This window comes from Panthera leo, chromosome C1, assembly GCF_018350215.1.
Source record: "Panthera leo isolate Ple1 chromosome C1, P.leo_Ple1_pat1.1, whole genome shotgun sequence".
Classification (NCBI taxonomy): Eukaryota; Metazoa; Chordata; class Mammalia; order Carnivora; family Felidae; genus Panthera; species Panthera leo.
The window spans coordinates 217543755-217568132 of NC_056686.1; the positions used below are offsets into that span (position 1 = coordinate 217543755).

General features: G+C 51.3%; 2 protein-coding genes and 1 long non-coding RNA gene across 10 annotated transcripts in view; 2 read left to right on the forward strand and 1 right to left on the reverse strand.

Moving 5' to 3' along the window:
• The window catches only part of UBE2F (ubiquitin conjugating enzyme E2 F (putative)), a 53387-nt gene extending 52429 nt beyond the window's left edge, over nt 1-958 (forward strand). For all 5 annotated transcript variants that reach the window (XM_042950723.1, XM_042950719.1, XM_042950722.1 and 2 more), the window contains one exon: nt 283-958. In XM_042950723.1, coding sequence (XP_042806657.1) covers nt 283-333 — 51 coding nt within the window. In that variant the 3' untranslated portion in view covers nt 334-958. The remainder of the gene's footprint in view (nt 1-282) is intronic.
• On the reverse strand, nt 856-13293 carry LOC122226852. The gene is made up of 2 exons (XR_006205791.1): nt 13206-13293; nt 856-999 (listed from the first exon to the last, which is right to left on the reverse strand). It is a non-coding gene; the product is annotated as an uncharacterized LOC122226852 (long non-coding RNA).
• Nucleotides 13294-13297: 4 nt separating this feature from the next.
• The window catches only part of SCLY (selenocysteine lyase), a 32940-nt gene continuing 21859 nt past the window's right edge, over nt 13298-24378 (forward strand). The window contains exons 1-3 of one of the 4 annotated variants that reach the window (XM_042950715.1): nt 13298-13446; nt 15974-16086; nt 21658-21758. In XM_042950715.1, coding sequence (XP_042806649.1) covers nt 13358-13446; nt 15974-16086; nt 21658-21758 — 303 coding nt within the window. In that variant the 5' untranslated portion in view covers nt 13298-13357. Of the gene's footprint in view, nt 13447-15973; nt 16087-17944; nt 18096-21657; nt 21759-24378 lie in introns of those variants that run through there. The other 3 variants (XM_042950718.1, XM_042950717.1, XM_042950716.1) reach the window with 3 other exon arrangements.

Consider the following 24378-nt stretch of genomic DNA (forward strand, 5'->3'; position numbering starts at 1 on the left):
AAAACCAAGGGTCTTAGGCTCCCTTCCGCTCGGAGACTCTGTGTTTGCGTCCCGCCCACGGCGGACACCGGAGCAGCAGGGAAGTGGCTCTCGGCTCCTCGGGCCTCTGGTTGTCCTGCGGCCGTGGCAGCTGGGGGCCGGTGGGGCCAAGTCCTGCCGGCGCTCTCCAGAGCACGCAGCGGCTCCTTGGCTCGGGTGGGTCCCACGCGTTCCGGAAGTGGTGCTTCCCTCGCTAACTCGCTCCCTCTCGTTCCTTCTCCCCCGATCCCTCTCGCTCCACAGGAGGACTTCCGGAATAAAGTGGAGGATTACATTAAGCGTTATGCCAGATGATAGGAGGAGGAGACGGTGGGGCTGCGGACTGTGTGTTGTAGGCTTGTCCCCAACCGCAACCGAAAGGGAGCCTCCTCCCCAGCCCTCGCGCTCCCTCAGACCCCCGGGTCGTCCGCATCCTGTGACCACGCTGTCCCGAGGAAGAGCCTCCGCACGACCGCCCATTGTAGATGGAGAGTCCCACATAAATACAGCAGGAACATGTGTCTGGGGTCCGAAAGAGTTGTCTGCTTACCTTAACATGTTTACTTTTTGGAAACTGTACTGTATAGGCTGTTGATGAGATTCCTGAGCAGTTGTCATGAACTCAGAGTTGAGGCTAGCGCTTGCTTTGTCCCCTTTTCCCCAAGCCCTTCCCCCCCGCACACGTGATGCTGGTGATGTGCTCAGTGTAGCTCGCAGGTGGGCCGTAAGAAGCCCGCTACACACTGTGATTGGATGCAGATTCTCTCAGCTCCTTCCTGCCGACGTTGGTCCTGCCTACCTGTCATGAAGCTTCCCAGAATGCATAGTCATTCACTGTAGATCTCTTACTGAAATGCGTATTTTATTTAATGTAAGTATATTTTGGAACAGATTTGTAATTTGTACAATTTAATGCTTTAATTATTTTTTTCTATCTTCATTTAGTTTGTATTTTCATTGTATAGAGCAGACAGGAAGATGCTGGGGAGAAATACAAAGAAAATATGAAAGACACATTATTCCTTCTGTCCAAGTGAAACAAGAATTTGGCTTCTAAAAAATCAACTCTTTGGGGTCCAGTTGGGGCGAGGAAGTTTTTGGAACCTTCTGAAGCTAGATCTGGGTGGTTTAAAACAAAAGGCAGGGAGCCCTTTCCCACCTGCTGCCCAGAGGAAACCGGCCAGAGCCCAGATCAGGCAGGGGCTTGGTGTCTCCACAGTGGCCTTGTGGTTGCGAGCCAGTAAGCAGTGCCAGGGGGCCTCGGGTCCTGAGGGAATCAGCCACCCATGTCTCCTGCCCCTGAGACCGTGCCTGTGGCCTTCTGAGCTTGCTGTGTTTCCGGGCCATCTGCAGGGAGCCTCCTAGGGCCTTGCAGGGCTGGGAATCAGCAGCAGCATCCAGCCAGACTCAGGCCGGTGCACTTCAGAGGAAGAAAACTAAGGAGGCAGGTGGCTTTACTCCAGCAGTTAGATATCTGTCTGACCCAGTGAAATCAAATGCAAAATAAATAATTGTAGGGTTTTCACCTGCTGCCTGCCTGGCATAGTCAAGTTTAACAGCCTCCTCTGACCTCTGGATCCCCCCCTCTCTGCCATCTCCCCAGCCTGGTGTGTTTTTCCTCGTTTATAATGCACTATCTGATTATGAGATCAGTGTGTCCTAGAGATGGGCAAGGAGGGAATGTGGGCCATGCTTCCTTCCCATTTGTAATCAGGAATTGTGCCCGTTGGACTGAGGGGGCCCTGACCGATCGGCCACACCTCTGGTGCACAGCGCAGGAAGAGCGGGGCCGGATCGAGGGCATGGTGGCAGCTGGGAGGCTTGGGGCCTGTGAGGAGGACAACAGTAACCCTGCATCCTGGAGCCTGGAAGAGGCACTGAAGCTTACACACTAATTGGAGCAGGACACAGGGCAGATCAGCAGCTGGCCTGCCCACACTGTGGCCTGAGTTCTGCCCCTGTGATCCAGGCCATGCGGTTCTGTGCCTGGGCAACCCCAGGCTTGAGTCGTCATATCTCACGGCTGTCCGAGCAGCTCCCAGGCTGCACAGCTGGTGGTGCAGATGGGGGTGGAAGAAATGACTCCAGAGTCCATGGTTGAATGGAAATCTGCACGTTGTAGTAAACGAGTACCTTCTGGACGAGACTGGAAGGTACGGCTGCTAATTCTGACCTCAAAATATTTGCGCAATAGAGAAATACTTTGCTTATCAGAGATCAATTAATTCCTCAGAAATGACCTTTCCCCGTGACAAGATCATCCTTTTCTGTTCGGTGCAAATCCCTCCGAGGCCTTGCCTTCCCCCATCTTGGTAAGGAACACAGCCAGCCTGGCCCAGCCCGTCGTGGTGGGGAAACAGTACTGTGCTGGGCACGTGGCCAGTGGGGCCCGGGGCATCTTTGGGCGGCTGCAGCACCCTGAGTTGCAGGCCTTTTGGTTTCTTGGGAGTCTCCTCCCCCCTCGGGCCGAAGTAACATTTCTGACTCCAGTCCATGGGCTCCACCAGGCGGATGATAATTGGTTTCCGATCTGCCAGGGGAGGGTTTCCAGTCCTGGAGCCAGATGGCATGGAGCAGGCCCTGGGAACAGGAAGCTCCGGGCTTCTCTGATGTCCACTGGGGTCCCCCTGGCTCTGAGGCGTAGCGTTTGGATGTCAGCAACACGTTTCCCAAGCACACTCGGCAGGAAACAGTTCCAGGGTAGACCGGTCGGAAGGCGAAGCTCACGTGTCTCGCCTCAAACACAGACTCCCTCTGAAGTCTTGGTAAGGAGCCAGGGCGAGTGCGTGAGTCTGGTGTTACGTACTGATCCTTTGCTGTGTTACTTCCGTCCTCTGTATTTGGCTGCTTGTAGAGTGCTGACCAGGGAGCGGCGTCTTGGGTTATGGTTAACAAGACACCCTGCTTTATCTACTGTCCTCCATAAGCACCAAAAGCCTTACAGGGCTGTTTATGGTTTCTACCGACTACAGATTAAGCCGGGTTGTGCACCTGCTAGAGAAGTCTGCGGTGCGGAAATTGCACGTGAAAGCTTTGTGAGGGCTGGTTCGGACTATTTGCAGTAGCTAAAATAGTCCGAATGCGTAGTCTTTAAAAGGAACATGTACCTTAGTGTTTGCTAGTTTAACTGTTTCAAGATGTCCAGGCAGATTTTCCTCTGCCCTCAGTCCCCCGGCCCCCACGCTTCTGTGAAACGCCCCCATGGGTGCAGAAGGCAACAGCCGCTGTCCCCGTGATTTGGCCAGAGCCGGTCCAGTCCCAGCAGAGTCTCAGGCCACCTGGTGGCTGAGCCCGTGTGCAATCCTCTTACGGTAGCAGGAGCAGACATTGGGCCGGGCTCTGGAGCGCCGCACAAAAATCCCAGAGCGCAAACTCCAACCCCAGGTGGTGGTGCTCCCAGAGGATGTGCCCCACTGCCTCCTGGGATTGCTGTAACCGCCCCCCCCCCCCCCCCCCCCACCGCTGTGAAGACAATCACAAATTCCTATAATGTCAGACTTCTTCCCGACGGGATGATCAAAATCAACCAGAATAGTTATTAATGTAAAATTCCAACCAGACGTCACAGGGAGCCACCAATCGCAGTCTTTAACGAGGCTCTTCTCAGCTCGTGCCGGCCAACCCGGGATCGTTTGCACTTTCGTTCACTTAAAAATATGTTTTACCTTGGAAAGTCAGGTTTGCTACAAGTTTGTTATTCATCAAAGTGTCTAATAAAATGCTAATGTATAGATAGTCTTAGCAAAATAACGTATTTTAACTTTGCCAAAGAACTTGGGAAATGAGAGCATCTGTCGCTCCCTTCTTTCCTCCTGAAGTCCCGCCTCAAACAAGTCAACAGCTTGGAGGGGCTAATTCGGAAGGGTCCGTGTTGCCCACTGAAGTCCCCACTCATGGCCTGGGTTTCCATGGGTTACCAGGATCGATGGAGTGAAAGAACTGTGGTTTGAAAAAAGTTCTTCAAAAAGCCCAGTGATGAAGGCATTTGGGGACCTGGCCTTGTCAAGAATGTCTATTCATGTTAAGCTGTATAAAGAACTGAATTATACTCTTAAAAAAAATCATCTTAGGGCTCATTCATTTCCATTGCCCAGTTCACTGAGCCAGAGTTCTTTGATAAATTCACTTTTCCGTTCATGTCAGGGCCAGCTGGAAGAAACCATGCTTGCCCAAGAGTTCCCGGTGCTGGAGGAGAGACGGGACAGCGCCCCAGCTCCGCAGAATGCGGTGAATACTTGTCAGGGGCCAGGCGCCAGGAAGGACCGGCCGTGGGTGGCGCGGCACCTCGTGCAGTCTCCCTGGTGAGCCTTCCCACCCAGCGGCGCTCTCCCTGCTCCGATGCCCGTGTGCAGCCTGCTCCGTCTCTGGCCTCGTACAACTGACTCCTCTGTGTTGCAGTTTTTCCTGTTGGGTTTTTATCACCTCGGTGTCAGACCTCATTGACCCACCTGGTGCTCGCCAGCCGTGGATCTTATCAGATGTCTCTTTAAAAATGCATTCCGGCCTCAACGGCCCTGTTCACCTGTGTCCTGCCCTCCCACCCCCACTCCCAACCAGGGTGAGGCCGAGGGGCCCTAAGGTGGGTGCAGCACCGGGCATAGAGAGCCGTGTTGTCTGTTCAGCCTCAAATGAGTCTGAGAGGACCTGACTCCCTGGGGTGGTTCTCGATGGGAGCGGGGGAAGGGGGGAGTCCAGTGGGCACGGATCCCACTGTGGTTGCTGTGCACCTCACCAGACCAGCCCGTGGTGTGTGACAAGGGCCACAGTTGATGCAGGAAGACCTGGCTGACAGCCCGGTGAGACCAGGACAAACCGGTGGGACGGCCTCCCCACATTCCCCCCAGCTTGCTGTGGGGGGGGGGGCACCTCTAATCTTCCCACCCCTCCAGAAGAAGCCCCCCTGCACCTAGCACATGAGCCCATTGTGACTGGCCCCCTGTCCACTGTGCCAGCCACTGCCCTGAAGACCCTGCCTGACCTCAAAGTGGGTCATGACCCTCAGGCCTTGTGACAAGGTCCACCTCCCTCTTGGGGCTCCTTCCGCGGTTGAGTTCACAGGGTGCCACTGCTGTGAGGCCTACCTGACAGGCAGGTGGACAGCTCCTGGGATAGCCTCACCTCGCCCAGGCTTCCAGGAGCACAGGGGGTGTGGTCTACAACTGGCTCCATATGTATTCCTGCCCGTCCGGAGTCAGGCAGCGCACGGAGCACGGGGCCTTGGCTTGGCCATCCCGTGAAAACGGAATCGCTTGTTACAATAGGGTTACTAGGTGCTGAGTAAATCTAGCAGGACCTTCAGAGTCCAAGCACAGCAGATGCAGAATGCCTGCTCAAGACAGCCCCCTCACTGGAAGCCCGGCGTGCTGCCTGGAGGCAGTGGCTGATGCCTCACAGGCAGGTGAGCGACCCACCCTTCTCTGAGAGCTGGCCGGTGCCGAGTCTGAACAGTCTGCTTTGCTGGAGCGGGTAGGACTGGAGAAAATACCGCAGAGTAGAAATAATACTGAGCAGATTCGGGCTGAACGGGACACTTTGAGTGTAGGATTAAAAGGAACTTTTTCAGGGGAGAAAACCACATGTTTAGGGAAATGCAGTGAATTGCACTTTTGACTCGGAATCAAAGTCCCAAGGGGACAACAGGCTGAAATGAAAAGGCAACGGGATGGAGCCGTAACTGGCAAGACCTCCGCGGCAGGACAGGGCAGGGTCGATGCTGGGAAAACAGACCAATCGTCTGGAGACAAATTTGGTCAGTTCTAGAGTGCAGAAGGGAACAACCATCATGGGGAAGATAACGGAAAGGACAGAGGGCGCTTGCACTAGTCCAAGATGGGGTAACCGTCTTATTTGAACAAGCAAAATCCTGACAGTGTAGACAGAATTACGGTTTTCAGCCCTCGGCCAGCAGGCGGAGCAGGGCGGTGCTCCCTGAGTGAGACCTGCCCGGCCTCAGCCCGGGCGAGGGGAGACGCAGGTGGAATCCAGCAGGCACTGACCTTGAGACGGGACTAAGGATGTGGGGAGGCCACCGGAGCTAGGGTTCCCAGGGGAGAGGGCAGCACAGAGCGAGCTCTGGAGACCTGCAGCCAGGCCCTCAGACTCGCACACGCACCTGAGGAAACTACCCGAGAGTCGGGAGGAGCACCACCCGAAAGGAGAAGAGAAAACGACCCCGGGAGCTCGGACAAGAATAGTCCACGTTCCCTCGAGCCAGAGTGGATGTGTGATCACCTGTGATCACCGTGCACTGCGGAGGGCACCGGCTCCGTGACAGGAAAACCGACACTAAAGGCTGCACGTGCTCCCGGCCAGATATCTCCAGAGCAAGCCTTAAAGGGATCGAGTCGTTTCAAAGGAACCGTGTCCCAGAACAAAGACAAATAGGAAGTTTTAAATCCAGAGCCTGCCACCAGCAGCCCGGCCCAGGAGCCTCTGTCTCAGTAAGCCCGACACTACCGGCCCCCGTCCAGAGGCACCAGGGAGGCCAGGCGGTACCTGCTTTTAAAAGGAATCCCGCGACGCGCACCGGCCCCAGAAGCCCCCAGCCCCCGGGGGCCCGCGGCTGTCCAGAGCCCACTGGGGGCCCTCCACCACGACGGCCCAGCCACGCGAGCCTCTTCACCCCTGCAGACCCGAGCTCCCCTTCCCCCAGTGAGAGAGCGCGGTCTGCCCAGCCTGGGCAAGTGCCCTCTCCGCAGACGGCACCAGCGGGAGCCCCGGCAGCACCAAGCCCGCCCCATAACCGCACGGGCTCTCCTGCTCCCGGGTGCTCCTCTACCCGCTTCAGATGCTGGGTCTCCCTCCTTTTCTGCCCCTCCCCCGCCCATGCTCCGCGTGGCTCTCTCTCTCTCAAAAATAAACAAGATTTTGGGGCGCCTGGGTGGCTCAGTCGGTTAAGCGTCCGACTTCGGCTCAGGTCACGATCTCGTGGTCTGTGAGTTCGAGCCCCGCGTCAGGCTCTGTGCTGACGGCTCTGTGCTGACGGCTCGGAGCCTGGAGCCTGTTTCAGATTCTGTCTCTCCCTCTCTCTGACCCTCCCCCGCTCATGCTCTGTCTCTCTCTGTCTCAAAAATAAATGTTAAAAAAAAAAAATTAATAAATAAAAAATAAACAAGATTTTTAAGAAGGTTAGCTAAGGGGAGTTCTACAAACAAAATGGAAATGATAAAAGGGAATATTTATAAATCATATATGATGATTACATTAAAAATATGCCGTTTGATACATGACAATGACATTTGAAAGTAGAGAAGGTCGAGGGAACAAAATGCAGGTGGGTTTCCTCACTTACTCTATGGTAAAATGTTGACGCCAGTAGACTTTATAAATCCCACGTGTAAGATATACTAAAAAAGCAGCCACTAAGAAAAATACGCTAAAAACAAACAAAAAAAAAACCCAGTATGAAGTGCAGTGATATCAGCAAAATTGACAAAGAACTTCTGAAAACTTTCTCCCCCATAAAAGCAACAAGAAAATTGGCAACAATTCTCAGAGCCAGCTTTTCCAGAACTCTGGAAATTAATAACCAAAGGCAGTAATCATAAGTAGAATTTACTTCAGTGATCTTAAGGAGAAGTCTCCGTAAGCACAGCAGATTTGTGCCACGTTAACTTACGCTGGCCCCAATTCCCACTCTAAGTCCACAGTAGCCTTAAAAACTAACAGCCCACGTTTTGCAGTGAAAACCAGGAACACCAGTAATTCGGTAATTGCGGAGGGAGCGGAGCACGGCTGGAACTCCTTCAAAGCCTCCTTCCCGGAGTCTGTCATTCTTTAACAAATCTGATAGCGTTGAAACACTATCTGTATTTGGTCAGAATCTGAAACTTTATGCCTCAAAGGAAATCACCAAGACAGTAAAAAGCCCACAGAATGGGAAGAAACATTTGCTAATCACATCTGATAAAGGTATCCAGAAAAAAAAAAAAAAAAAAAAAGAATTCTTACCACTGAGCAAGTACAGGATGACCGAACTTAAAAACGGACAGAGGAGGGCCGCCTGGGCGGCTCAGTCAGTTAAGCATCTGACTCTTGGTCTCAGCTCAGACCTTGATCTCGGGGTTAGGAGTTCAAGCCCCACATTGGGCTCGGTGCGGGGCGTGGAGCCTACTTGAAATGAAAATGGACAGAGGATCTGGATAGATGTTTCTCCAAGGAGGGTATACAGATGGCCAATAGGCACATGAAAAGATGTTCAAAGTCACTAGTGGCAGGAAAACTTCCCGTTCACTCCCCAATTCTTTGTTTTAAGTTGATTTATTTTGAGAAAGAGTGTGTTGGGGGTGGGGGGGAAGGGGCAGAGAGAGAGGAGGAGAGAGAGAATCCCAAGCAGGCTCCGTGCCCTCAGTGCAGAGCCTGACATGGGGCTCAGTCCCATGAACTGTGAGATCAAGACCCGAGCCAAAATCAAGAGTCGGGTGTTTAACGGACCGAGCCACCCAGGTGCCCCTTCACTACTCACTCGTGACACCAGACATGTGGGATTTTTCCCCGCACAGACCAGTTCTCTGACACCAGCTGGGTATCTTACGATTCAGTTTAGTTCCGACACCTGGACCTGCCGGGAGCATCAGCTCCCACAGGTTAAGAGCTCCCCGTCCTACAAGACTGCCCCCCACCCTTCAGATGCCAGTCCCAAGTCCTGGCCTCTGGCACTTCTGACTGGCTGCACACCAAGGCTTCGGTGACCCCCTCCATGGGTTCAGTAATTTGCTAGAACACATCACAGACCTCAGGACAACTTTACTAGATTACAGGCTCATTATAAAATGAGACGACTCAGGAACAGTCACTCAGAAGAGCTGCCTAAGTCAAGGTCAGGGGGAAGGGCACGGAAGATCTGTGTGCGCACAGATCCAGGAGTGTCCTCTCCAGCTGTGCACTCTGCCAGCACCCCACGTGTCCACCCGCCAGGACGCTCTCTAAACCCCTCCAGCCAGGGTTCTTACAGTGGCTTCATTATGCAGAGATGATTGATTAAATCACTGCCCGTTGATGCTTACGTCTCCTCCTCAGAGACTGGGGGTGGGAGTGGGGGCTCAAAGTTCCAACCCTCTAATCAAGTGACTGGTTTCCCCCCCCACACACCAAGCTTGAGTGTGGCAGAAAAGGGCTTGCTACAAATAACAAAATGTGTTCCTTTCACCTGTATTTCTGTCTCACCGAGAAATTCCAAGGGTTTTACGAGCTCTGTACCAGGAAACAGGGACAAAGACCAGACATACATTTCTCATTATATTCTGCAATATCACAATTAGTCATTAGGGAAATGCAAATCAAGACCACTTCACAGCCACTAGGATGGCTAAAATAAAAGACAGTGACAAGGGTTGCTAGGGATGCTGGGAAATTGGAGTCCTCTACATTGCTGGTGCAATGCCCGTGCAGCCAGTTGTGAACACCTATCGGGACATTTCATCAAAAGTCAATACCAAGTGAACATAACAAGTTAACATATTACCCAGCAATTCCACTCCTAGGTATATAACCCAGAGAACTGAAAATATATCTCCATGTAAAAATGTGTACATAAATGTTCAGGGAAGCATTATTCTTCATAGTTTAAAACTGGAAACCCAAATGTCTGTCAACCGATGAACTGGAAAACAGGATGTGGTATAGCCAGGCAAAGGAATAGTAATCATCAATAGAAAGGAATTATGGAAACGTGCTACAACCTGGATGGACCTCAAAGACATGAACACGTCTGAAAGAAGCTATGGTTCCACATAAATGAAATGTCCAGAAAAGGCAAATCTATAGATACAGAAAGTAGCATTGTTGTTGCTAGGGGCTGTGGGGAGGAAGGAATGGAGACTGAATGCCAAATGAGTATAGTGTTCCTTTCGGGGGGTGACGAAAATGCTCTGGAATTAGTGATGATGGCTGCACAGCCTTGTAAATATACTAAATTGTACACTTAAAATGTTCTTTAATGTTTATTTTCGAGAGAGAGACAGAGACAGAGTGCTAGTGGGGGAGAGGCAGAGAGAGAGCGAGACACGGAACCCGAAGCAGGCTCCAGGCTCTGAACTGTCAGCACAGAGCCCGACGTGGGGCTCAAACTCACAGACTGTGAGATCATGACCTGAGCCAAAGTCGGACACTTAACTGACTGAGCCACCCAGGTGTCCCAAATTGTAGACTTTAAAGGGGAGAATTTAATGTATGTGAATTAAAACGATTTTACAACGCTATTGACAAATCAAGAAGGAATACTAAAAAAAAATGTTTGAATAACCCACAGGAAGGCAAGTAAAGAGAAACGGTGTTGAAAACCAGATGAAACAAACAGAAAACAGTAAGATGGTAACTTTAAGAGTCAACATTAAATATATGTAAATGAGCTAATCCACTGGAAGGCAAAGGCGGGCAGAATGGATTACTATCGTTTCGGAAGAGGTACCAACTTGTGAAAAACTGGAAAAAGCACCTCCTATCATTTACTACAACTGCATGTAGATCTACAACGATCTCAACATTGTCAGATAAAACTGTATCTCCAGGACCCAACAACGTAAAATTTACAGTGCCTGCCACTGTAATACAAAATTACAACCCCATACAAAATCACAGGCATGCAAGGAAGAAAATAAGACGCATGGCAAGGGGGAAAATCAGTCAAAAGGAGCAGACTCAAGAATGAGAAATATGACAGAATTAGTAGACTAGAGAATGAAAACAGTTCAAGAAGGTAGAGGGAAGACTGTTCATGTCGAGACATGGAAAATATACAAAAGACACAAATTCAACTTCCAGAAGAAAAATACATACCTGTGATGAAGAAAATATACTAGATGGGCTTAACAACAGGTGATGTACTGCAGAAGAAAATATTCATGAACTTGAAGAAGATAGGACAGTAAAAACAGTACGGAATGAAACAAAGGTGGGACCAGAACTAGGGCAAAAAACAACAGAACTTCACTGAGCTGTGGGACAACTTCACACACCCAATATACTTGTAACGGGGGGGTCTTCAGAGGAGTAGGGAGGAGAAACTTATTTGAAGAAATAAGAGCCACTGGGTGGCTCAGTCGGTTAAACATCTGACTCTTCATTTCAGCTCAGGTCATGATCTCACGGTTTGTGAGTTCCAGCCCTTCCATGCTGATGGCACGGAGCCTTCCTGGGCTTCTCTCTCTCCTCTCTCTCTGCCCCTCCTCCACTCTCTCTCTCAAAACAAATAAACCTTAAAAATGTTTAAAAGTCAATAACAGAGCAAACATATTAAAAGCAGGCAAGAAATAAAGACACGTAGTATGTAGAGGAACAAAGTGACAGCAGATTTCTCATTGGAAACAATGCAAGTGAGAAAACAGTGGAGAAACATCTGTACTAACAGAAAGAAATTCAAGCTAAAATTCTTTATCTAGAGAAAATATCAAAGATGGAGGCAAAATAAAGACTTTTCTCAGGGGCACCCGGGGGGCTCAGTGGCTTAAGCGTCTGACTCTTGATTTCAGCACACGTCCTGATCTCTTGGTTCTTGGGATCGAGCCCCATGTCAGGCTCTGCACTGAGCACCGAGCCTGCTTGGAATCCTCTCTCGCTCCCTCTCTCTCTCTCCCAAAATAAATAAATAATAACTTTAAAAAAGGACTCTTCCCATGCATGTAAAAACAGAAGTCCTATCAGCAGACTAGCCCTAGAAAAAATTTTGAACAAAGTCCTCAGACAGAAGGAATACGGTATGAAATGGAAATGAGGAACCACACCGGGGTTTCTCAGCCTCAGCACTATTGCCATTTTGGGACAGATTATTTGTTGCTGTGGGGGCGGTCCTGCGTGTTGTAGGAAATTAGAGGCTTCTACTCACTAGGTCCCAGAAGGACCTACCCCCAATTATGACAACCAAAATTATCTGCAGGCATTGTCCAACACCCCTTGGAGAGAAGAGTCACTCCCAGTTGAAAATCACCGTATTGGATGGATTTTTTCTTTTGTTTCAAAATTTTTAACCCTTTATGCTTCTAAGCAATAATCAGAGAATTCCTATGCTCAGGCATTCAGCTTACTAATTTGCTGATTGTCTATTCTATTCAGCTCATCTCTTGTGTTTTTAATTTTTTTTAATGTTTATTTTTGAGAGACAGAGAGAGACAGAGCATGAACGCGGGAGGGTCAGAGAGAGAGGGAGACACAGAATCGGAAGCAGGCTCCAGGCTCCGAGCTGTCAGCACAGAGCCCAACGCGGGGCTCGAACTCACGGACCAGACCGTGAGATCATGACCTGAGCTCAACCGACTGAGCCACCCAGGTGCCCCACCCTTGCTCTCTCTTAAGCCCATGCCCTCCCATCTCCCTCCAGGCCTCTGCCTCTTGTCTCTCATCTTCAGTTTTCTTGTTAGCTACCTCCCTGCAGTTTATAAACATGTTCAGTCTCTAAAATATTTCCCTTAATCTTGTAACCCCTTTTTGTGGCTCCTTCTCCTTTCAAACTTCAGGAAACTGTTGGCCACATTCTCAGTTCTTTCATATCCCATTCATCCGTCAACTCACTGTGCACTTTTCTGCCCTCTCCGCACTGCTGTACTCAAATTTCCCTTAGTAAATGCATCAGTGCTCCTAACTGTATACAGTAGACACTGTGCGGACGCCCGCTCCGCTGCACTCTACACTCTCATCTGCTCTTGGCCATGCTCTCCCAATTCCCTTTCTTTTCCTCCTCTGCTGATAGTTCTTGAACTGCTGGGTGTCTCCTTGCTTCTTAAATTTTGCTGTGTCCTTTGCTATGGCTGCACGTTGCAAGAAATGAGCTCACTTTGCCAGCAAGAATGAAAGGAAATAAGGAACCCAGAAATATAGAGGCTTGCAGAGCTGGAAGAGACAACGCCTGGATCCCAACAGGAGGTCAAACCGAGAAAGTCTACGAAAAGCCAGTTAGAATTCACCTTCTTGGCAAAGCATTCCCGAATTCAAATTCTGGGTCCTTCACTGCCCGTGTGAACTTGGGCAAGGTGCTGTGCTTTTCCATACCGTACCTCAATTTCCCCATATATAAGATGGGGACAACAGTGCCCCCTTGACAGGCCGGCCCCGGCCCCAGCCCCGGCCCGGCTGCCGCGCGTATGGACCAGTGCAGAATCCAGAGAGGCGCTCACTCCCGCCTCCTAGCCTCCGTGACCGCGCCCCCTGTGACGCACACCCGTCACCTGACCTCCCTCAGCCAATCGGCATCTCACCTGTGCTGGCCCCGGACATTGGCCCGAGTGCAAAGCTCAGCCAATCCGGACGCCGCCCGGGCCTCGCGGCCCCGCCCCCTCCGCCGGGCCTCCAGGAGACGCTCCCGGGCGCGACCCGCGCGGTCGGCCGGTTGGGGTAGTGCTGGGGCCCGATGGAGGCGGCCGTGGCGCTCACCGGGGATGCGCGCGGGCGCGCGGCGAGTCAGCCCGGCGACGGTGGAGAGAAGACCCCACCGGAGAGGTGCGCGCCGTGAGAGGGAAGCGGCCGGCGCCCTCCTCCGGGAAGCCCTCGGGGTTGGGAGGTCCCGCCCGGGGAGGCCGGATGCGGGCGGTGGGGAGCGGTGGGCAGGGGTCTCTCCAGGGAGGGTTCCCCGCCACCCCGGGGAGGTCGGAGGCGGGCACTGGTCTCTCCGGGGGAGGGACCCGCCCGGAGCGGGGCGCCAGCTGGCGGTCCCCGCGGGCCCGCGGCCGGGCGCGCTGTCGGCGGGGCGGCTCGCGTCGCGGGGTGCGAGGTGGGAAGCACCGCCGCGCCGGGGCTCCCGCGCCAAGTGACGTCCGGGAGTCAGCGCCCGAGTCCGGGGAGAGCGCGCGGGGCGGGGGAGCAGCCGCTGCACCGGCCCCGGGGCTGAGCCGAGCGCGCGGCTGGAGCGGAGGGCTTGGCAGGGCGGCGGTCAGCGAGCGGAGCCACGGAGCTCAGGAGGGACTTCGGGACGTGTATTCCAGGCGCGGGGGGAGGGGGTGGCGGGACAGGGGAGGAAGCAGGGCAACGTTGGGAGTCTTGTAAAAATCTAGGAGAGGGAGGTGGGGTGGACCGGAGTGGTGGCGGTGGTGGCGAAGGGGGGCTTCTGAGACGGAGCCGCAGGACTGGCTGGTGCACCCGCGCAGAGGAAGGAGGGTCTGCGGAGCGTGCCCCCCGGGCCCCTGGCCTGAGCAGTTGGCCTTCCGGTCCACTGTGCCCCTGCACCCGAATATGAGGAGGGTTTGTGTCTTTAAAATTCCGGTCCAGGCCGAAATCTGACCATCTTTTTCATTAGGCAGTCTACTTTGGTGGAGACTGAGCAAAGGGGCTAGGGGAAAGCCCTGCAGGGAGACTCGAGTGGAGAGGAGGCTCGCAATACCTTTTTATTACATTTTGGTTATGGACAGAACAGAGTTTAGCTTTCGCATCCGATAACGATAGCATCTTAAGGAAGAAGACAATAATAGAGCAGAGTTATCTATAAAATGTTCATCTGAAACTCAGGCCATGGATTAGCTCACCCCAGCAGCAGACTGAAAAGCTGCAGTCGCTGAGCAGACTCTAGTAGCTTGAGGAAACTTAGGATACTTAGTAGGAAGTGTCAGCAAGATTAGGGGCCCTTGCAGATTTCAGTCACAGCAGAATCAGCACATTGCCAAGTGGGAGTGGCCAAGGGTCAAACTTGCCAAAGCCTCAAACCAATCAGGTGACTTTGGACAGCAAGATGTTGCATTAAAACACTGTGGTTAAAAAAACAACAGACTTTTAACAGCCACAGTTGGTAATTGTATTTGAATTTTCATGTGGATTGGTTTAATTAAACATTGTTATTGATTTTAGGGGCACCTGGGTAGCTCAGTCGGCCCACTTTGGCTCGGGTCGTGATGTCTTGGTTCCCGAGTTGGAGCCCCACATTGGGCTCACTGCTGACAGCACAGAGCCCACTTGGGATCCTCTGTCCCCGCCCCTCTCTGCCCCTCCTCCATTAGTGCGTGTGCTCTCTCTAAAATGAATAAAACATTTAAAAAACTGTTACTGATTTTAAAATCAGGTAAAATAATAGTATTAGGCAGGATTACCTATTGTATCTATTAAGAAAGTATCTGAAGGGTTTTGATACTGGTAAAAAGAAATACAGATAAATTTTATTTAGGAGGCATCTTTCAGGGGATGTGCTTTTCTGTGACACTTTGTTGCAAGTCCGGCCCCTGCTGTGTGCTGGCCATTGTTCTCAGTGTTGGTGACAGAGCAGTGAGGAGAACTGGCAAAGCCCATGGGCCTCTGCACCTGACCTTCTATTACTGCCTCTCGAGGCAGACAGTCGACAAGGAACCAGTGCAGTGTGTCAGAGGCTGCCGAGCGCCATGGGGATAGAGGAAGGAGCGGGGGTCTCCGGGTGCTGGGAGGAAGGGGACTGGCCGCTGTAGGGGGCTTCACGAGAAGGTCAAGATGGAGCAAAGACCCAAAAAGGAAAGTGGGGGGGGGGGCGTGGTCACTGGAGGCACAGGAAAGTGAGGGGGGGAGGGAGGAGAAGCAGGTCCGCTCAGGTCAGGGAGCAAAGGGGAGGGTGTGGGGAGGAGTGGGCACCCAGATCACCCGAGCCTCTGGCCAAACCAGAAATTACAGAGAAAAAAGAAAAACTTCTGGAATGTGTGGCTACTGGGTGTGCCTGGTTCCCCTCCTTCCGTGTGGAGGACAGGAGACAGATCTTTCCTTGTAACCAGGACCCTTGATCCTCCTACCAGGGGCTGGAAAGAGGTTTTGCAGATCTAAATGGATGCTCTCCTAGTGATTCTAGTAGAGGACGCTAGCAAATACTAGATTGTTGGAAAACCGGGCATACCTTCTCCGTAATTCATGAAGATTGGGGGATTGCCAAGTGCAGCTGGTGGAGCCTGCGTGGTGTTCGCGCAGAGAAGCTCCCTGCCCTTGCTGTTTGCTCCTGCGGAGGCGACGGACACAGGGCAGCCGTGCTCCGGGTTCCGTCTCCTTTCCCTTAACAGACACATCTTTGTTCTCTTTCCGGCAGGAAAGTTTACATGGACTATAACGCAACCACCCCGCTTGAGCCAGAGGTTATCCAGGTCGTGACCGAGGCCATGAGAGAAGCCTGGGGGAATCCCAGCAGTCCTTACCCCGCAGGTAATCCTAGAGGGTGCTCACAGATCCGAGATATGGAGGGCGGGGCACTCTCAGAGAAATTGTGCACCTCTTGCGGTCACTTGGTGTGGAGAGATTTTCTGTTAACTGCAGGTCTTAGGTGTAATTTTTGGTAGATTTTATTTGTTTGTTTTTAGAGAAGTCCAAACTTGTACACTGAGCTGGTTGATAATCTTTCATTGGGAACACACACACCGTCCCCCTTACTCAGATGAAAACGATGTTTTATGAAGAGCTATTTGTAATGACAATACCTATTGAAACCCTTTCGCGAATCTGTCTCAGTTGAGTCTTACAAAATTTGCAAAACCTTTAAATCATCAGGATTGCATATAATCCTGGCCTTTTTTAAAATGAAATTTACTTTAAAATTCTTAACGTCTGTTATAATAAAAATATTCTTATTTATTCTTGTGTTAATGTAGATCATTAAATTGGTGGTTTGGAAAATAATTTGCTTCAAGTCGGGAGTGTTATGTTTTTCACATAGTGATCTAAAGTTGTACCTTTTTAATTTAATGCTTATCAGATAATTAAGATAATCTTAATATGGATTATGATGAACTAAAAGCTTTCAACAGAGTATTGCCAAGCTCTAGGATTTAGTAATATTTGTATACAAGTTTACAGGCTTTTGTGGGTTTTCACATGTGTTCGTTTACTAAAAGCTTCACAGCTTGGCAACTAAAAGCTTTTTCAAAATCAGGTACTAGTCATTCATTAACTTCTTTGGTACGTGTATTCTAGTTAATCTTGTGGACGTTGCCTTGTATCTTATCTTTCCTCTAGTAAAATTGTATTTTCTGGTGAATTAAACTTGAGAATATGGAGGACAATAAAATGCTAATAAAAAACATTTATTATAAAGAAGTTTAAGAGTGACCTTGAAGGGGGCTCCTGGGCGGCTCAGTCGTTCAAGAGTCCGACTTTGGCTCAGGTCATGATCTCACAGTTCACGACTTCAAGCCGTGTGTGGGGCTCTGCAGACAGCCCGGAGCCTGGAGCCTGCTCCCCTCTCTCTCTGCCCCTCCCCTGCTCACGCTCTCGCTCTCTCTCTCCTTCTCAAAAATAAAAATAAACATTAAAAAAAGAAAAAAGAACAACCTTGAAGGAGAAATTCCCCTTCTTGACCTGATGAAGCCTGTCACTGGCTTTCAGGTCGCCTTTGATGGCCTTTGTTTCTTTGTTAAGAACCATAACTAAAGTCTACATTACAATTCACTCGTTGATACTCAGGTAGAAATGGGGGGGGGGGGGAAGGAAAGGAAAGAAAAGAAAAGAAAATCACCGTTATGATAGGATGGTTTGATTAGTGTCACAATTATGATTTAATAATGATAATAATTCCTTTGGGAGAATTTATTTTAGGGAAAATGTTAAGGACATGTAGGGAGAGTTGAGATGCCCAAGATGTTTGTCAAAGCCTTGCTTACAATGGTACAAAGCTGGAGACAACTTCAGCGTCCATCAGCCAAGGGCTTGTCCCGTAAAGTATGCTGAAACCCTCGAGTGGAGTTCTGGACCCTGTCAAAGCCATGGTGTGGACTATACCGATGACCTAGAAGCACAGTAGCAGCATATTGTTCAAGTGGGAAGGGCGTGTTATAAAACAAGAAGGTTTCTTTGTTTCCCATACCCACCCCCTAAGGAAAAATTGTGTGTGAGCCAGGGTAGAAAATGTATCATTTTGCTGTGAGAGACAGAAACCCCCAAGGAACAGCAGCTTATATAGGCGGAAGGTCATTTCTCTGACCGTCCGGGGCCCACGTGGTCACACGGCCAATGCCAGCGACCCCGGCTCCTTCCATTCTCTCCACTTGTCTCCTGTTCATTCCCCCAGTGGTCAAGACGGCTGCTCCTGCTCAGGCCATCACGTGCGCAGCCCAGCCCGTAGGAAGGAAAGAAAGAGGAGGGGAAAGCGATGCCCGAGTCCTTCAACGACACTTCTGGGAGTTGCATGTATCGCTCTGGCTTCTAACGGCTTGCCAGAGGTGGGTCCCATGGCCGTGCATTAGCATTCCAATTGCAGTGGGAGTTGGGAAATGAGGTCTTCATTCTTCATTCATCTGAGATTTTCTTCACCTAAATGTGGCCGTAATTCAGCCACGTGCCAGCTGGAGACGTCGCGGTCGTAGGAAGGGAGGGTGGCGGAGCGGACAGCCAGCAGCCTGAGCCCAGAGGACATGCACTTGGGCAGGGGATTGTGGGAGGTTCTGAGGACTTCTCTTTTCGTGGGGTGGGCACGGGGGTTCAAGAGCTGCAGGGGACAGTGCCACGTAGGGCCGTAGAGGCCACTGTGAGCGCCCGGCTTGCCTCTGACGTCACGCACAGTGTCTGCAGGACTCGGAGCGGAGCAGGGACACGGTCCATCCCAGCGGCTCGCAGCATTCTGGGCTCACAGCCCCTTTACGCTCTTCGAGCGTATGCAGGACTCCAGGGAGCTCTTGTTTATGTGCGCTGCACGCACAGATGTTTGCCACACTAGAGAGCAACACTGGGAAGCCTGAAATAAATATTTAGGAGTTCACTAACAAAACAGTGGTGAATCCATTACGTGTTAACTTTTTTTGCGTGAAAAAGAAACTGCCTTCTCCCAAGAGCACAGATTTAGTGAGAAGAGTGTCATGGTCGTACACGTGAGAGCCTCTTTAGTGTCTGTCTAAACAAGAAAGTTGCTTTCCCGTACCTGCTTCTTTATGGAGTCTGTTGCAACATTCACATCATGTGGCTTCTGGAAAGCTCCGCTATGTGCTTTGGAGAAAATGAGAATAAAAAGACAAATAATGTCTTAGTATTAAGGTGAAACCGGTTTTGACCTTGTGGACCCCTGAAAGTGCCTGGCCCCCCCCCCCCTCCAACCTGTGTTCCCCAGACCACAGTTTGAGAACAGCTGATTTAAGCAGTATTGGTTGGGGGCCTACCGGTGGCCGAGCACCGTTCTGGTGAGGGTACGAAGTGTATCACTGTGGCCCCTGCTTGGAGAATGGGCCACGGTGGGGTCCGTGGACGCGGGAGTCTGCTAGGAGAATATGTCAGCAGCAGCCTTGACTCCGCTGGTGGCTGGGCGGTGTGTGGGTGGGGTCGGATTCTGGCTATTCTTGATGGCAGAGACTTACGGGGAAAGGCAGGAGGGAAAGCTCACTGGGCCTGGCCCCTGGAAGGATGGAGTTGCTGTGGGTTTACTGAGCTAGGAAGGGCTTCGAGGAACAAGTCGGGGGGAGACAGGCTGCATCCAGCTTTGAGCAGGTGTAGTTTCAGATGCCCACCGGGAACCCGGTGGAGCGAGCAGAGTCTTGGGCACTGAGCTGGCGTTCAGTGTTGAGTTGCTCAGGGAGGGAGGGAGGACCCGAGGACCTGCCAGGGCGCAAGGCCGTCTGGAGTCTGGAATTGGAGCCCCGGCCCAGCGAGGGACGCGTTGGAGGAGGGAGCCACCCTGCGAGCTGCTGCTGGCAGTGGGGGGGAGGTGAGGACCTGGATTTGGCACCCGGGGACCTTGGTCAGAGGAGATTTGGGAGCCTGATTGCCGTGGGTTCAAGAGGGAACGGAAGGGCGGGTGGAGATGGGCAAGGGAGAGAAGAAGCGGGCCATTGCTGGGGGAGGTCGAGGGGCTCTGGTGTGCGGGGCAGCCCAGTGAAGGAGGGCTGCTTTAAGGGACCGCGGGAGCCACACGCCCCTTACTCCCTCTTGCACCCAGAGAGGAGTCCGGAGTCTCCTGTGGCGTCAGTTACAAGCACCAACCTTTACGCTTAGCTACACTAACAGCTGCAGACATTGCTGACGATTGACAGTGAGAACGCGCACACCCACGCGTCTCCCACCTACTGGGTCCCAGCAGTGCTGCTGCGTCCCCTGGATCCCTTTCTTTCTAAATTTGCACGTGTTTCCCATGAGCCCCTGAGTTACAGGCACAAGGAGCCACCCGTGTGTGTGTGTGTGTAAGAGAGAGGACTTTCTCCCATCACAGTGCCGTCGTCAAACCTGAGAACGCGGCAGTGAGCACAGCGGTTTTCAGAAGCATCCATGCTGTCGGGGCGTCCGGAGCTCGTGTCCTTTCACGGGGGAGAGCGCCCCTCCACGTGGAGGCACCACTGTCTCCACGCCTTCACCTGCCGGACACGCGAGCGGTTTCCAGCTTCTGGCTGTCAGCAGTGACGCTGCTGGGACCGTCGCCAGGGACGTCGCTTGCTTTCCTCTCAGTGAAGAGTAACTGCCGTGAATGCGTAGGGACGGGGTGGCTGCATCGCACGGCGGGGGCACGTGTGGCTCCTTAAGGAACTGCTGTCCTGCGTCCAGCGTGGCCGTGGCACGTCCTGTCCCCGTCGTGGTGGTCCCTCCGTGGCCTCCTGAGCGCTCGGAACAGTCAGTCGTCACTTCAGCTGCTCTCCTGGCCACAGAGTGGTGGGGACGTGGCCCCAGGAGCCCTTACTCAGAAACGCCCGGAGGCTTGTGGAGAAGGGCAAAAAGTGAATAGAGGGCGGCTTTTGCAAAGTAACAGGCGAATTAGGAAACCCACCTTTGGAAAGAAATCGCCGTGAAGCGCTTATGTGAAGGTCTCGAGGTGCGTTGGGAAAGACGGGGCGGGGGGGGTCATACTCCAATCCAGCAGCACCACAGACCGTCACGACTTAGAAGGCAAATCCATACAAGAGTTGGGCGCCCGGGTGGCTCAGTCGGTTGAGCATCTGACTTCAGCTCAGGTCATGATCTCGCGGTTTGTGAGTTCGGGCCCCACAGGGAGCTCTGTGCTGACTAGTGCAGAGCCTTCTTGCTTGGGATTCTCTCCGCCCTCCCCCCCCCCCGCCCCGCTCACTCTCTCTCTCAAAAATAAATTAAACATTGAAAAAAAATCTATACAATAGTCTTTTAAGGATTATGTGAATTTCTTTGTATATTTTTACCACGTGATTTCACATTTCTGTTTATGTATGATTGACTGGTTTCATGGTGCCTGCTACCACCCCCCCCCCTTTTTTTTTTTACAACTAGGGCTGAATACTCACCCAACTTTGCTCTACAGACTAAGGAAGAGGGGCCACTGACACCTCAGAATTCCCCTCCTGCCTGCCCTTCCTTTCGCTACTACATACAATTTGGGTCCTTCTGTCTCACCAGCCGGTGACACTGGCTGAGTGGCCTCCGTGTGACCGTGGGTCTGTCCCCGAGGCTGTAACCTGTGTCGTGCACCATTGGACCTTGTGTTGAGGGCTCATGAGCTCTCTTGAGCTTATTTCTGGTGTTTTGCAGCATGATCTTAAGCAAATTATTCCATCCTTTGGCCCTCCTGTCTTGATGGGGGGCGGGGCAGGGCAGATGGCCACGGCTCCCCTGTCCTGTAGCCTCTGGTGAGACGACGAGCACGTCTGCGGGGACTTCAGGGTCCCTGCGCCGGCTCATTCCTAGGTTGTGGCCTGTTGCTTTCACGCCAACGGGACACGGGTCGTCTCAGAATCGCCCACCGAGAGCGGTTCCTTCACGTCTGGTTGTTGTTCTAAACGTGTGTTTGTTGGGAAACCTCAAAGCCACGGTAGTGACTGTCCGTTTTGGTCTCTCGAGGTAAGAAGGCCAAGGACATTATTGACACAGCTCGGGACAACCTTGCGAAGATGATAGGTGGGAAACCCCAGGACATAATCTTCACTTCCGGGGGCACCGAGGTAAAGTCTCTAGACAGGCTCACCGTCTTTTCACTGTAAGTCATGTGAAAACATAAAATGTGATTCCCTCTTGGTATTTTTTTAAAAGAAGAGTGATACTTGGTCTTGCTGTTTTGCAAATTAGCTTGATATAATTAGCCAATATATATCCTATAAATAAATTCCAGGTGGCAGATAGGATGTTTGTGATGTGTGTACGTTGACTTGCTTTGCATCATTTCAACGAAGAGAGTTTGCCCTTTATTTTGCCCTGGAATTAGTCTTTTAAATCCCTTATTGTTGCCTTATTAAGAGTTTGAGGTTTGACCCATTTCAGATGCACTTTTATTTTTATTTAAAAAATTTTTAAGTGTTTATTTATATTTGAGAGAGACAGAGAGATAGAGACAGAGTGTGAGCAGGGGAGGGGCAGAGAGAGAGAGACACACAGAATCCGAAGCAGGCTCCAGGCTCTGAGCTGTCGGCACGGAGCCCCATGTGGGGCTCGAACTCACGAACTGTGAGGTCTGGACTGAGCCGAAGTCGGACGCTTAACCGATTGAGTGACCCAGGTGCCCCATGTACTTTTAAATTGGTAGGAAAACTCAGAGACAGTGTGATGCTTCTCAGTTAGTAATGGTCACTGTCTTGCTTCCCACAGGTGATGTGACTGTCCACATAGAAAACCCAAGAGAGGGCCACCTGGGTTAAGCGTTGGTTAAGCATTGGAATTCTCTCTCCCCCTCTCTCTCTCTCTGCCCCTCCCCTGCTCACGCTCTCGCTTTCAAAATAAATAAACTTGAAAAGAAAGCCCAGGAGAATCTGCAGCTAGGTTATCAGAGCTAATAAGAACATTTAGCAGTTATGAGATACAAAAACCAGTTGTGTTTCTGTGTCCCCTCACATGCACGTGTGTTGTGGAAAATCAACCTCTGTGCTCCAGAGCAAAATGTAACACGCACAGACGGTCTGGGGACAAAGAGGGACAACAGTTTTATCACTTTGCCAGGGAAAGGAGGCCACAGCAGGCTAGTGCCTTCAAAACTGCAGACCGGCCCGGGGTAAAAGGCTGAGGGGTTTTAGAGGAAAATACAGGATCCAGGCAGTGCCGGTAGGAATCTGGACCGGGATGCCAGCCGCGTTCGTCATCTTCAAGATGGTCTTGTGACCAGCGATGGCGCCGACTATCAAGCCTCATTACTGAGAATCAATACCGAGTCCCTGGAACAAAGGATTCTGCAGAAAAACAAGCGGAGGGGAGGAGGCTTCAAGAATGAGGAAGAGGAAAATTGGTTCAGTTTAAAGTCAAGCCTTGCTGGAGCATTAGTGTGTCCACCTTCATTTTCCATCTTTGCGTTTCTGTAGCAGCTTCAGGTGCTTACCAGAGCACGGAAAATAGCAAATACTTAGGAAATAAGCCTAATAAAAAAGAATTTGTAAGACCTGTTTTTTTAAACATCTTTTTTTTAAGTGTATTTATTTTGAGAGAGAGAGAGAGAACACGAGCAGGGGAGGGGCAGAGAGAGAGGGAGAGAGAATCCCAAGCAGGCTCCAGGCTCTGCACTGTCTGCACAGAGCCCGATGGGAGGCTCGAGCTCTCAAACCGGTGAGATCAGGACCTGAGCTGAAATCAGGAGTTGGGCACTCAACTGACTGAGCCACCCAGGCACCCCTGCATTTACATTTATATTTGACACACATTTCTCTGAGATAAGTTTTTTGTTTTGTGGTTTTAAAGTCTTCTACTCTGAACCCTTCACTTACCCTCTCTTGATACAGAAACCAATATTGTTAGTTTGCTAGTGTCTTCCAGGGAGAGTCTATGCGTTAAAAGTATGTAGATTTATATATTCTTTTTTAAAAGATGTTTATTTATTTTTGAGAGAGAGAGGGAGTGCACGCGAGCAGGGGAGGGGCAGACAGAGAGGGAGACACAGAATCCGAAGCCGGCTCCGGGCTCCAAGCTATCAGCACAGAGCCCCACGCGGGGCTCGAACTCAAGAGCCATGAGATCATGACCTGAGCCGAAGTCGGATGCTCAACCGACTGAGCCACCCAGGTGCCCCTGTATATTCTTTTTAAAAAGACGTTTCTTTATTTTTGAGAGGGAGAGGGAGATCGAGGATCCAAAGCGGGCTCCGTGCTCTCAGCACAGAGCCCGATGCAGGGCTCGAACTCACGAACTGTGAGATCATGATCTGAGCTGAAGTCAGATGCTCGACCAACTGAGCCACCCAGGCGGCGCCCCTGGATTTATATATTCTTTTCACCTTTGGAAGCATATTTTTGCATATATAAACAAATGTGTGTGTATTTCCTCTTTTTGATAGAAATTGGATAGGTTACTGCATATAATGTCTGTGACCTTTTCGTAAATTACTATCACGTAGCAAGTGTATTTGTATGTGAGACCCTTCGGTATCTGCGCATAAAGGGTTTCCTTGGTGTTTATGCCTCGGTGCACAGTGAACATTGTTGCCTGAGTTATTTGCCGAGCTCTCTTACTGGTGGACGCTGAAGGCTTTCTGAGGTTGAGCTATTTCCGGCTTCCCCCTCAGGAAGGACCTCTGCGCATGATTTCGCTTTGTGCAACTATAGCAACAGGATCAAGTCCGAGAAGCAGACGTGCCGGGTCAGAGGG